At 36.1% G+C, this 14,147-nt stretch overlaps 1 protein-coding gene across 15 annotated transcripts in view; it reads left to right on the top strand.

Annotated features, from left to right (window-relative positions):
- Positions 1-14,147, top strand: part of RALGAPA1 (Ral GTPase activating protein catalytic subunit alpha 1) — a 241,084-nt gene that overhangs the window by 101,793 nt on the left and 125,144 nt on the right. For all 15 annotated transcript variants that reach the window (XR_016280990.1, XR_016280989.1, XR_016280992.1 and 12 more), the window contains 6 exons: positions 8,279-8,431; positions 9,450-9,643; positions 9,756-9,854; positions 9,978-10,133; positions 12,852-12,980; positions 13,774-13,899. Coding sequence is in view for 11 of the 15 variants with exons in the window: in XM_089522122.1 (XP_089378248.1) it covers positions 8,279-8,431; positions 9,450-9,643; positions 9,756-9,854; positions 9,978-10,133; positions 12,852-12,980; positions 13,774-13,899 (857 nt within the window). In the remaining 4 variants the exon portion in view is untranslated. The remainder of the gene's footprint in view (positions 1-8,278; positions 8,432-9,449; positions 9,644-9,755; positions 9,855-9,977; positions 10,134-12,851; positions 12,981-13,773; positions 13,900-14,147) is intronic.

Below are 14,147 nucleotides of genomic sequence, written 5' to 3'. Positions count from 1 at the left end.
TCGCACGGCATCTGTGACGTCGCGAGTCCGCCCCAGGCGCCTTGCGACGTCATAGAGGCGCCGCAAAAAGAAGCTCCAAAATGGAGCTTTTTTTTTTGCTCCGCGTGGGAGCCGCGCGGTGTGGCTGCTGCAGCTCCCTCACGGAGCAAATGGTGCCGGCGGGAGACTGCCACAAAGCGGTGGTCTATAACCCGCCTTAGTAACTACTGTCTGACAGAACTAGATTTTTAGTATACCTGTTACAATAATTTTATGCCAAACAAAATTGTATAATATACAATATGTTCCTAATATAACAAAGTAATTTTCAATCTGTAAAGATGCTTTTACCACATTTTCAACAATTTTTCCTTTTTAAAAAAACAACAAAAGGAGGGAACATCTAGGTTGTCCCCCCTCACCTCAGACATTTTAAATTTCTGTATGGAGACGCATTTAGTTCCAAGATGAAGAAATAAAGGAAACAATACAAACAAGGCAAGTAGAAAAACAGAGACACCATCAGGGATGAATACAAGACCCAAAAAAGCAGCATACCTTAGTTCTCATATTATCTCATACACACAGATCCTCTAGTAAAGGAATGCTTGCATCACCAGTGCAAGCAATATGGGAAATTCAAGAATAGAAAGGAACAAAGAAGCCATGTTTAGTTTTATAGGAAAAAGTGACCATAGTTAAGGTAAATTTGGACTCCTACTGGCTTTAAATATTCTAGGATACTAACCGCCAGATTTAAAAATGGCTGCACTACAATTTTTGATGATGATGATATAGTTGCCATTTTATATGTTGAGTTTGCTTCTTTTTTTTTAACTGCCGCAATGCAGTAAGTTCAAATTTTACTGACATCTACCATAAATCCAATATCTCTTTACTGAGTAGTCACAGATAATAATAATAAGAAAAAGAAGAAGTTTTATTTTTATCCTGCCTATCCCATAGGATCAAGGTGGGTTACAACAATAAAATACATAATTACATACAAATAAAATTACATAGTCCCCTTAACCCCTTTATTAAAACTAAACTACATAGTTATGACAACAAAATTATAAAATACAGTTAAAATCCCTTAAAATAGTCATAATTTGAGAGAGACGTCATGGGGCAATTCATATCAGTGGGACTGGGATGATCATTCAGGGAAAGCTTTCCGGAAGAGATCCGTCATGATGGCTTTTTTAAAGCCGTCAAGGTTGGTAAAATGTCGGATCTCTTCCAGCAGGCCATTTCAAAATTTAGGAGCGGCAGATTAAAAGGCCCTCTGGGTAACTGGTCTTTATTGGCTGCAGTAAATTTTTCCAGAGGACCTGAGTGCACAGGGTAGATTGTATGCTCCTGCAAATAAGCTGGACCCAAGCCATGAAGGGCTTTAAAGGTTATTACCAACACATTCCACTCAGCCAAGATACATACAAAGACTGGAATTTTTTTAGCTCAATGTATATAATTTATTTTATTTTATCTTTGTACTATAAAATTTATAACATACCCATAAAAACAGTTCCCAGGAAAGCTTAGAGCATAAGATAAAATACTGTATTTTCCGGCGTATAAGACGACTGGGCATATAAGACGACCTCCCAACTTTTCCAGTTAAAATATAGAGCTTGGGATGTACTCACCGTATAAGACTACCCCTCTTCCAACGCACACCAAATAAAAATTTAAAAAACATCAGATTTGATTTCAATATGATAATTTAAATTCAAATACTTATGTCATGCAGGTCCTTAGCAGGAAACCTTGTTGTATACAAAGCCTGCTTGGACTGGTCAGCTATCCCTGCCTGCCCAGTGCTCCCTGTCTCCAAGACTATCAGAGTGGTAGCTGCTTTCATACAATCGCCACATATGGCAGGGATGAGGCCATGGCCGTTTTGAGCTCCTCCCACTATATGCGGCAACCGCAGATTCTCCAGTCCAGCTTGAAAGTTTCAGCACCTGCCCTATAATATGACACCCGGAGTATAAGACGGTCCCCTGACTTTTGAGAAGATTTTCCTGGGTTAAAAAGTAGTCTTATACGCCAGAACATACAGTAATGTGTTTTTAATAAAATACAATTAATTTTAAAATGTATGTGAACATTAAAAACTATGTAACACACAGAAGTAGTACATGAGAACAACATTAAACCAAGTAAACTAATTTCAGAGCAGGAAAACTATTTGCAAAGCCTGAGAAAAAACATTTCCTGGTTGTGGAAAGGTAACAAAGCAGGCTATAATGATTCCTCCTGGGTAGAATATTTGACATCCAGGACACCACCATCAAGAAGGCCTCTGTGGCTTTGCTACCTGCCATACGTCAGGTGGCAGAGGTACTGAAAGGGAGGGTCTCTGCAGAAGATCTTAAAGTGCTTCCGGGGGCGGAAGCAAGCGAGTATCAGTGTGGAGTATGAGCTCGTCCCGCTCTGCTTGTCCATCAGCGGCTTACCTCAACAAAGGGAGAAAGCCGAGGCAGAGAAGAGCTGGGAATTATGGAAGGGGAGACGGAGGAGAGAGATGCTGAGGCAGGAAGAAAGAGAGAAAGCCAAGGCGAAGAACGGTAGAGAGAAAGATGGAGAAGGGAGATGCTGAAGCGGAGAAGAACAGAGCAGCCGAGGCAAAGATGGAAGGCTAAGAGTAAGAACAGTTGGGAAGGAGACGGAGGAATAAGCCAAGGCAAGAGAACTGCAGAGAAAGAGGTGGGATAGAGAAACACTGAGGCAGGGAGGAACGAAGTAAATTGAGGCCAAGAGCAGCTGAGGAGAAGACGGTGGAAAGAAACGCTGAGGCAGGAAACAATGGAGTAGATTAAGACAGAGTACATTTGAGAAGGAGACAGAGAATAGGAACGCTGACGTGGAGAAGAAAGGAGCGGGCTGAGGCAGGGAAATAGTGGAGAAGGAGATGGGAGAGAGGAATGCTGACACAAGGAAGAAAGGAGTGGGCCGAGACAGAAAAACAGCGGAGAAGGAGACAGAAGAGAGGAATGCCAACGCAGGAAAGAAAGAAGTAGACCGAGACAGAGAACATCTGAACGCCAATGCGGGGAGAAGGAGACAGAGGAGAGGAACACCAACGCGAGGAAGAAAGGAGCAGGTCAAGGCAGAGAAACAGTGGAGAAGGAGACGGAGGAGAGAAACACAAATGCAGGAAGAAAGGAAAATGGCATACAGCACAAAGCTAAGACACAGCAGAATCCACAAGGAGTAATTAGTTCTAGAGGAGGATCAATAGAATCAAAACAAACAGATATAAATGTTATAATATTGCAAGAACTAAGGCAATTTTAAAAAGACTTTAAGAAAGAGATGGGGGAAGAGATGAGAGGGGAACTAAAAGATAATAGAGAAGAAATAAAATCAGCTCTACAGAAGGAAATGAAGATAGATAAATTGACTAATGAAATGATGGGAATAAAGACAGACAGATGAACTGACAGCCAAAGCAAAAGAGTTAGAAAAAAGAACAGAATGGATTATAAGAGAACAACAGATAGAGAATCAGAATGCCCTCTTACAAGATAGCAGATACAGAGAAAGATGCATTAAGTTAAGAGGAGCGATAGAGATACAAAACAAACAATTACTAGAAAGGAAGATACCAATATTGGCACAATATTTGGATACGCCAGACGAAATGATAGCTCTGCAGATAGATTTTTTTTTTTAGGATTAATTCCATGATAGCTAAAGAAAGAAAAATCCTGAGAGATATTGCTATCTGTTTTACAAATGTAAGAATAAGAGATAAAATATGTCAACAAAGCTACTCTCACATTTTGACGACTGACGAAAAAGAGAGCGAAATTTTAAAAGATATATCCCCCCCAAACTCTGAAAAAAAGACGAGAGTACAAATTTCTCACAGGAATACTACAAAAAAATTATGTAAGATATAGGTGGGAAAAAATAGAAGGCATGACAGTTACATATAAACAGAGAAAATATAGAATAGACAGTGTAGATAAAGCCAAAGACTTTCTCAGAAAATTTAAAAGCAGGAAAAAAGATTTAGGAGAAGGAGGAGGAGAAAAAGAAGAGAGAAAAGGGAACATAGACGGGAAAGATCTAGCAAACCCTGAGGAAGAAGAAGAACAATTATCAGAGAGAGGGGAAGGATCAGATATAACTAATATTGATCGAGAAGAAGAAGACAGCTAGAAAGGGATTTAGTGAGGAAGAGAGGGAGCAAAAAATGAAACTTAAAATAGGATCATTAAATGTTAGAGGATTGAATAAAGCATATAAAAGGAAAATAATATTTCATTATTTGGAAAAAAATCAATTTGACATTTTGTGCTTACAAGAAACAAAAATTAGAGAAAACGAAATAAAATACGTACAAAATTACAAATTAGGGAATTTATTTTATTCAGTTGACCCCAAAAAAAGAAAAAGAGGGATTGCAATCTATGTTAATAAAAGATATGAAGCAAAAAATTATTTTGTAATGGATATGGCAGATATATAGCTATAGAAGTTGATATTAAGAGTGAGAAATTGGAAATAATTTGTTCATATGCACCCTTAGAGCAGAAAGAATATTTTTTTTTCTAATCTGAATAAGAATTTGACGGCAATGAATGGAAAAAAACACAATATTAGTTGGTAATTTCAATGGAGTAATTAAACCTCAGAGAGATAGAGAATCAATTAAAAAAATAGGAAAAAATCAAGGTAAATTACCTAGAAGCTGCTTTGAAATAATGGAGGAACAGGATATAGTTGATGTTTGGACACATTTATATGGACAAAAGAAAGGGTATACATACTACTCCGATACACATCATTCAAGATCAAGAATTGATATGTTCTTAGCAACAAAGAATATATTACCATGGATTAAAACAATGGAGATAGATCCGAGGCTAATATCCGACCACAGTTTGATAGAAATAGAAATAGAAATGAGACAGATAAAAGAATGGATTTGGAAATTGGATGAAAAATTAATCAAAGAGGAAAAATTTATAGAGAAATTAAAGAAAAAAATAAGACTGTTCTTTAAAGAAAATGAGACGAAAGACATACCTATAAAAACAGTGTGGGAAACGTATAAAGTAGTAATAAGGGGTCAACTAATTAAAAGGGCTTCAGAAATTAAAAAATTAAACAAAGTAAAAATCTTACAAGAGAAACAGGAACTAATGAGATTAGGGAAAAAATAGAAAAAAAATAATCAAAAATTGAAAAGGCAATATACAATATTAAAGCAAAAAAAATGCAAATTCAAAACGCAGAAGAATTGGACAAAAAAAACTAACAAAATTAAACAAAACAATTTCAAAGGGGCTAATAAATCAGGTCGGTGGTTGGCTTACAAATTAAAAAAAGAAAGGAAAAAACCTAATAACTGAAATAAAATATAAAAATGCTATAACGAAAAAACAAGAAATAAAAAAGTGTTTCAAGAGTATTATACAGAGCTGTTCAAAGAAGAATTAGAGGATACAGAGATAGAAGAAGAAAAAATAAAAGAATATCTAAATAAAAGAATGATTAATGAAATCTGCAGTGTAACATCCGGTCTGGGGGCTTTATTTTCTTTTTCGGCTTTTATTGTCTGCCTTATTTCTTCTTTGGTGATGGATTTGTTCAGTATCTCTTTCTGTTCTTGTGAGATTTCATTAATAATTCTTTTATTTAGATATTCTTTTATTTTTTCTTCTTTTATTTTATAAAACCATTGAAAATTATAGACCGATTTCCCTAATGAACAATGACTATAAAAAATACATGTGGATATGGGCAAATAGACTAAAGAAAATCTTGATGAGCTATATAAATAAGGATCAAAATGGATTCTTGACTGAGAGGCACCTCAGAGACAATATGATATTGAATATTATCACATAAGAAAACTACAATAATACTGTTGGATGCCAAAAAGGCATTCGACAAGGTTAGGTGGAAATTTATGTTTGAAGTTATGAAAAAGATGGGGATGGGGAATTATTTTTTGGACTCGATTAAGCACATTGATAAATAACAGAAAATACAAGTAATAGTAAATGGGGAAAAAAACACAAACTTTGAAGTAAGTAAAGGAACAAGGATGTCCCTATCCCCCTTACTGTTTATCACGGTGTTAGAGGTATTAAATAACTTGAGTAGAGCCAATGGAAATATAAAAGGAATTAAAATCAAAGTACATGAAACTAAATTAAGATCTTACGTGGATGACATGGCCCTGATATTGGAACACCCCTTAAGAAATATAGAATATATATTGGCAGAATTTAAAGAATTTGGACAAATATCAGGATTTAAGATAAATAAATCTAAGACAGTGATGATAACCAAAAATTTAAGAAATGATGAGGAAGAAGAATTGACAAAAAGATCAGGCATACAGATTAAGAAAAAAGCGAAGTATTTAGGGGAATGGTTGTCAGATAAGAACTCCAGTCTATATGAGTATAATTATAAACCAGTGTGGAAAAACAAATTGTATTAATCTAAGAAAATGGAACAAACTAAATATGGCGCGTTACAGACTGCCCAAAACGGGCGGTCTCGCGCCGCTGCCGGTTGCTGCGTCCGGGAACTGCAGCAGCCAAACCACGCGGTTCCTGGGCGCAGCAAGAAAGAAGCGCCAAAATGGCACTTCTTTCTGCGCCCCGTAAATGGCGTCGCAACGCGTGAGGCGCGCACGCGCGGTGTCCAAACGCTATGCATCCGCGATTTCAAAATGGCGGCGCCCATCTGTATAGGGCGCCGCCATTTTGATGCACTCGTTACGCGTGAGGAGCAAGGCACATCAGGAAGCGCCGCCCTTCACGCGTAACGACAGCGCCTCATGGGCCCATCTGTAACGCGCCTATATCTCTTTTAGGAAAAGTATCGGTTATAAAAATGAGTATTCTGCCAAGATTGATTTTTTTTGTTTATGAACTTACCTATTGTAACAAATAATGGAATCTTTTCGGAATGGAACAAAGAATTGGGACGATTTGTGTGGAGAGGGAAAAAGCCAGATTTAAATGGAAAATATTGGAAAAAAAAGACATCAATAAGGGGGGAGGGGCTTTAGTAGATATAAAATTGTACTCTCAAGTATGTGCTATGTTATGGAGCCAAAAATGGATAAATTTGATGAGAAAGATGTATTAGTTTTAGAAGCAGTAAAGCTAAAACATGGATGGCATGCATATATAGGATATAATAAAGATAAGAGTGATAGAGAATTCAAAAACTACAAGATAAGAAAACAACAGATGCAAATTTGGAACTCAATTAAGGGAAAGATATATAATGGTATTCCATTATGGATCTCAACACAGGAGGCTTTTTTAAAACAAGAATATAAGAGAAAATTGGATAGATTATAAAAACTTATTGATAATAGAATCACAGAGAAAGATTAGGATAAGATCTAGAGAAGAGTTGGAAGGATTAAGAAAGAAAGTAAGTTGGTTGGAATATCATCAGATCAAATCAAAGTTTAAGGAGGATATAATGAAAGAAAAATTTGACATACAACAGAACCTAATGGATAAAATCATTTGGATAAAAATATAGGTAAAGTGTCAAAATATATATAAAATACTGAAACAAAGAGAACTAGAAACAGAGACAATAATTGATGCAATGGTGAAATGGGCACAGGAATTAGGTCATGTTATTTTATTTGAGAACTGGGGGAAGGCTTGGGAACAATCAAGCAAATTTACAACATCACAAGATCTTAAAGAAAATTATTTAAAGGTTAATAATCGTTGGTATTATACACCCTTAAGAATAGCCAAAATTTATAATTTACAGGACAAAAATTCTTGGAAGTGTCACATGAAAATTGGGTCATACCATCATGTTTGGTGCTCATGCCCAGAAATAAAAAATACTGGGTTGAAATTCATTTATAGAATAAATAAAATTAGGACTTTCTTAATAGCAACAATGTAAAATGAATAGTGTTTTGTGGGTTTTTCAGGCTATGTGGCCATGTTCTAGCAGAGTTTCTTCCTGACGTTTCGCCAGCATCTGTGACTGGCATCTTCAGAGAATGTTTGCCTGGAAAGGACTTGGCTATATATATTGTCTGATCTGGAAAGGCAGGAATGATTTGCACGTGTATTGTTGGTTGCTAATGGCAGTCCTCAGGGTGTGAGGTTCTGCACAAGAGGACTAATGTCTGCACAAGAGGATTAATGTAAAATGAACTTTGTTTATAGAATGCTGTCTTAGAATAGTTTTATAAATATTATCCATTGTATTAGCATTAACACTACTTGCAAATCAAAACTGAGCAAATGCACATATTCTGATAGTTAAAATGTCATTGCAGGTTCTGAAAGTGCTTCGCCAGTCCAGTCTGCCGTTGGATCACGGTCCCAAACTCCATCTCCTGCTACTCTGAGTGCAGATCACAATGAACAGAAAGATCTACAGCTGGATGAGAAGCTCCACCACTCTGTTTTACAGACACCAGATGATCTAGGCAATATTTTAGATACCAAACATAAAAATACCTTTCCTTTCATTTTCTGTACAGGACTCATTTCAGTATTGGGTAGCCTCAGGAAAGGTGGTTTTGAATTATTTATGACAGGTTTTAAAAGTTGCTGGTTTATTCCAAATTGTCTTGTGGTATGTAAATACATGATTTAAGTACATGAATAACTCAGCACATAGCCTGTTTGCATGTTTAAAAAGCTAGGTAAACACAACACAGATTAGAAGAATGAGATCATTGTGGGGTTGTTGCAGCTGTCTACCCTGTATTTTGAATTATCCTATTATTGATGCATATGTGTATACTTACATTTACATCCAGAAAGTTGAATTAACACTATACAAGCAAGGGATGAAGATAACATCTGTTGAGTTTGTGCATAAGCTACAGCTTGGAAAAGTTATTCTCCAAATAATTCAGAACAGTGTTTCAGTATGAGTCCAAGATCACACAATTCCATTGCTCCTCTGCACCTCCACAGAGTGACCCTTCATGGTAAAAACTAATACCACATTTTCAAGGAAAATGCAGTTGGAGAATTCTTGGGTCTGTAGTGTTAATTAATTTTTCCAGGCATTGCCATGAGTTCCATTCAGGTGATCAAGATGAATACAGTATATAGAGTGGGATGCAATGCTGCTTACATTTGCACCAGTATCCCCATGCCTGTGAGACAAAGCGTTGAACAGAGATCTGAAGAAGATTCTGAATGTTTGAGTTTGTGCATAAGCCACAGCTTGGAAAAGTTATTCTTCAGACAAGGGAGTTCCAGAGGGTGGGAGCAACCAGCAAGAAAGCTCTCTTTCTGATGAGAGGGCAAATCTCAGAACCGTTTGAGTTCACCTTTGTCTCTGTGAATCATAGTTTGTTCAGCATTGTGCAAATCCTGGCTGATGAACTAGTGCTAGAAATTAAGTTTTACTTCTCATTAGCAACTTTTACTTTTTCTCCATCTATTCCCAGGGGAGTAATGTGCTGATGGTATGTTTTTCTCTGGTTACAGAAACTAGTGATTTCCCATCTGAATGTTGTAGTGTGATGGCAGGAGGAACCCTGACAGGATGGCATGCAGATGTAGCTACTGTAATGTGGAGACGAATGCTAGGAATACTAGGAGATGTCAATTCCATTGTAGACCCTGAAATACATGCTCAAGTTTTTGATTACCTTTGTGAACTCTGGCAGAATCTTGCTAAGGTATTTGGAGAACTGAGTGTTTTTGTTAATTCAGTCTGAAAAGTGTTTACTTTTGAAGTCCATTTGAAAATATCCTCATTTCAGTGTCCTTTGTGTTTCCAAATTATTTCAGATTAGAGATAATCTTGGAATTTCAACTGATAACATGATGTCTCCTTCTCCACCAGTTTTAATTCCTCCTTTGAGAATTCTAACTCCATGGCTTTTCAAGGTAAATTCAGGATGATCTGCGTTTTTAAAAAAAAGAAGAAGAAAAAGTAATTTTCTAAATTGGTTGAATAGAAGTATCAGTTTAGAACAGTGCTAATATTTCGGTTTCATTTTTTAATATTAGGCAACCATGTTGAGTGATAAATACAAGCAAGGCAAGTTGCATGCTTATAAACTCATTTGTAATACAATGAAGCGAAGACAAGATGTTTCTCCGAACAGGGACTTTTTAACGCATTTCTATAATATAATGCACTGTGGCCTGCTCCATGTTGATCAGGTAAGATATTTTCCTGCCCCCTCCCATTTCAGTGATGCTTATTGTAACACATATTATAAGTAATGTATTTCAGGATTAACAAAAGTAATCCTGGTTTGGGTTCATTGATTGTAAATTGTGTTATTTAAATCCTTAGTTTTCAGTTTTCCTGCTCTTAGGGAACCTTTTCTAAATGCATATCTTTACCAGTAAATTGTGACTTTTCAGAATGCATTTTGAAAACTGCCTTAGAATGGACTTTCATCATGGCTTAGCTATTGCAAACAGAAGATGAAGTGGTTAATCTGTGTTTGATGTGTGATATTTTGGATTGGTTGTCGGGACTCCATATCAGATACAATTTGGAAAATTCCTGCATATGAAAACTAGATATCTACTATAGTATAGTATTTCTTTTCCTAAGGTTTCATTTCCTATGTGATTTTTTTTTAAAAAAACTGGGAACTTCATTCAATTATGTGTGCTGCACCTGGTATCTATAAAGTAGTACAGTCCACATTGGGATTTACTGCCTTATCTGTTTGTGACAACTGGCCCAGAATTTTATAGTTGTAACTCATAATTCCACATTATACGTGACACATTTTATCTCATGCATACAATTTCTATTCCTTGAAAAACAATCTAATTACCAATTTATAACAGTTCTGGTAAAGCAATGCCTTTTTGGCCTAATTACCAAGAATCTGTCATACTGCTGAATAAGATAAGTTCCCAGAAATGTACAGGTCATTGGCAAATAATGAGACTTTGGTTCCAGTAATCCTATTCAAATTTCATCTTCTTTTAGAGAATGAGAAGAGATCTACATAGCCAAAGCTTTATTTGTGCTACATTTAAACTTCCTTTTGCTAACTAAATAATTATAATCTACAGGATGTACACTGTCCTGTGGCTATATTCCATTTATGCAAATCTATGAAAATATTTTAGAATTAAAAATATATTCAGGGTAATTAAAGATTATTCCATGCATAGGAATCTACATTATGGTTAGATCCTGCTCTTTCTGATAAATGAATTAAAACTAGAGAATGAAATATTCTCTAGCAGGTGCAAAAGAACAATCCACAGGATTAGAAACATCTAGAATAGTGCCAGAATAACATCAAAGCCTAGGATGAAGAAATATAGTTAGTGGCCCAAACCAAAGAAGGTTTGCTTTCAATTTCAAAAGACAATTTTTCAAGATAAGTCAGTGTTGGATAATGAACTACAATTTGTGGGTGACCACAAAGCACAGAATAAGAATTTAAATTATCACCATTAGAGGTCACTATAAAGGTATATGAGTTGCATCCTAATATAAAAATAAGCATAGGGCTGCTAACAGTAATTTAGCCAATAACTGAAAATATTCATTAGAATTCATTCCTGGTTACACCTGTAGTTATGTACTCTACACATTTGCATAAGGAAATATGAATCACATCCTTATACATGCAGATCTACATTAAGTGTGGGTAGCCAGCTAAAAGGCCAGTCAGCACATGGATACAGTAGGGGGACCAAGAAATTTTTCATGGACTACATCCAGAATCAAAATTGCACCGAGTTATAATCATGAAAAATTGCTACATCTGTGAAGATGTTGTGCCAGTAAGGTGGAATGGATTAACGTGGCATAGCAAACACACTCTATTTTAGCTTTTTTCTTTTTTTCACCCCAATTAATAAATTGATACAGTAACATTAAGAAATAAGCTTTTATAACATCTGGGATAAAGGGATGCTCTTATAATAATGTTATTGTATTATCAAACTTAAAATACAGAAATTGATCAAAAATAATTGGATCAGAACTTGGCATAGGCTTCGGGTGGACCAAAGGGGATGGTGTGTGCCATGGATATGTAATAAAAGAATGCCAAGTCAGGACAAATTTTGTCTGTTTGGTCATTGTTTGTAGAGGCACACAATTGGTATGTCAGCTTCTTTGGCAAAATGTCTTGTAGCACCTCTGAGTGAAAGAAAATGTAGCATAAGCTCGGATGTATCTGAGGAAATAAACTAGGAAGCTTATCGCACAACTTGAAAAGGCGACTTACTGCTACCGAATTGAATTCTAATTCGGGCTGCATCTGCATACTATTGCACATGTTTTGCTGTCAACGCTGCCAGGCAGGAGTATCCTGAGTAACTTCCAGATAGAATCCGAGCTCAGCTGGCCTCTTTTCAAACCTGGAAGGTTCCCGGCTTTGTAAATCGGCAAGCTGAGCTTGCATTCTAACTGGAAGTTACCCAGGATGCACCCAATGAGTGGCAACGGCAGCGGCAAAACACATGCGATAGTATCCAAATGCAGCCTGAATTAGAATTCAATTCGGCAGTGGTAAATCGCTTTTTTAAGCTATGTGATAAGCTCCCAAGTCTACGAAACCTTATGCTACAATTTTTTTTGCTCAGTTAGTCTCAAATGTGCTTCAGGGTCACTTGGCACCACAGAAATTGACCTTCTGATTAGCATTTGAAACAAATCTTGAATTATTTAGTCCCAAAATTTTTCAACTTTCACAATAATGAGAAAGGAGCCCTTCTCTCTACATTCTTTCCAGTAGAGTGGTGAAACAGAGTTGCTTCTTCTGAATAACATTAAAGAGAAAAATACCATCTATGACTAAGTGTATAAACATTTTATCTAGCTATAGCAGGGAAAGATTTAAACAGAGGGAAAAGTAAGCAATCTGTTTATTAGTTACATGTTTCTTTTTTTCCAAGGATATTGTGAATACAATCATCAAGCACTGTTCGCCTCAGTTTTTTTCACTTGGTTTACCTGGTGCTACTATGCTCATCATGGACTTCATTGTAGCAGCTGGCAGAGTGGCAGCATCATCTTTTCTCAATGTAAGTTGACTTTTTAAGTTTCAGCTATTACCATTATTTTATACAAAGACAGAAACAATCTGTCTTTGTTTAAATCTCTGAAATGTGTTAATATTATTACAGGTTTTTGTTTGTTAAGATCCCTCTTGGTAGGGAGGCTTTTGTCCTGTAAGCAACCCAGCATTTAATGTATTAAATAAATATACAATATTATAATTTAAAAGGTGTGTGAAATATATACAAATTACATATTCTCACTGATAAGTTTCTTAACACATAATCTTTAAAACATTACATTTTTATATTCTGTTGTCTCTTCGTATCCACAGATTCTGCATTCATGGATTCATTCATCCACAGCTTGAAAATATTTCCAAGAAAAACTTGATTTTGCCATTTTCCATAAATAACACCATTTTACTGTGCCACTGTATAAAATGGAACTTGAGCATCCAAGGGTTTTGGTATCCATGAGGGGGCCTGGAACCAAACCCCAGTGGATACCAAGGGCCCACTGTATTTGTCTGTATTATTATTTATAGAATTATCAAAGATTCTGAGAAAATGATTATCCAAAGGGGGGTGGGGACTAAATACCTATCCTGGGTACTTGCTCTCTAAATTGAAACAGTTTAGAAATCAGCAGAATGAAAGTTGAAAGCATTAGCAACAAAAGGGGCGAATTAGGAAAGGTAAACATTTTGGGGTGAGAACACGGACATGCAATTACGCAGAGAATTTAAGCTTGGTGATGGAGACAAAACTTAATTCATAGTCTGTTCATATAATTACCAAGATTTTTTTTTATTTTTAGGCTCCAAGAGTAGAAGCACAAGTTCTCTTAGGTTCTCTGGTTTGTTTTCCAAATTTATACTGTGAACTACCAGCTCTGCATCCAAACACTCCTGACATTGTTATGTCTCAGTTTACAGAAGTTAAGGTGGGTTTTCTAATGCTCTGAGATTTTTATTATTTTCTTGGTTAAAGACATCTGTTTCATCTGAATTACCAGTTCATAACACAATCAAATGCATGTTATGTGCATGCCTGCACAGAACTAAATCCTACTGACAGCATTTTGATGCAACAGTAAACTGTAGTTTATCATTACATGAAAGGTGGCAGGTTTTAATGTAATAAATACTGAGTTTGTGTTGTTTCTTTTCTCTTCTTTTAGAAAGGGACATT

This window comes from Sceloporus occidentalis, unplaced genomic scaffold (genome assembly GCF_023333645.1).
Source record: "Sceloporus occidentalis isolate IW3139 unplaced genomic scaffold, rSceOcc1.0.p SCAF_4, whole genome shotgun sequence".
Lineage (NCBI taxonomy): Eukaryota > Metazoa > Chordata > Lepidosauria > Squamata > Phrynosomatidae > Sceloporus > Sceloporus occidentalis.
Note: the sequence above shows the minus strand (reverse complement) of the source record. Positions and strands in the feature narration are given on the sequence as shown.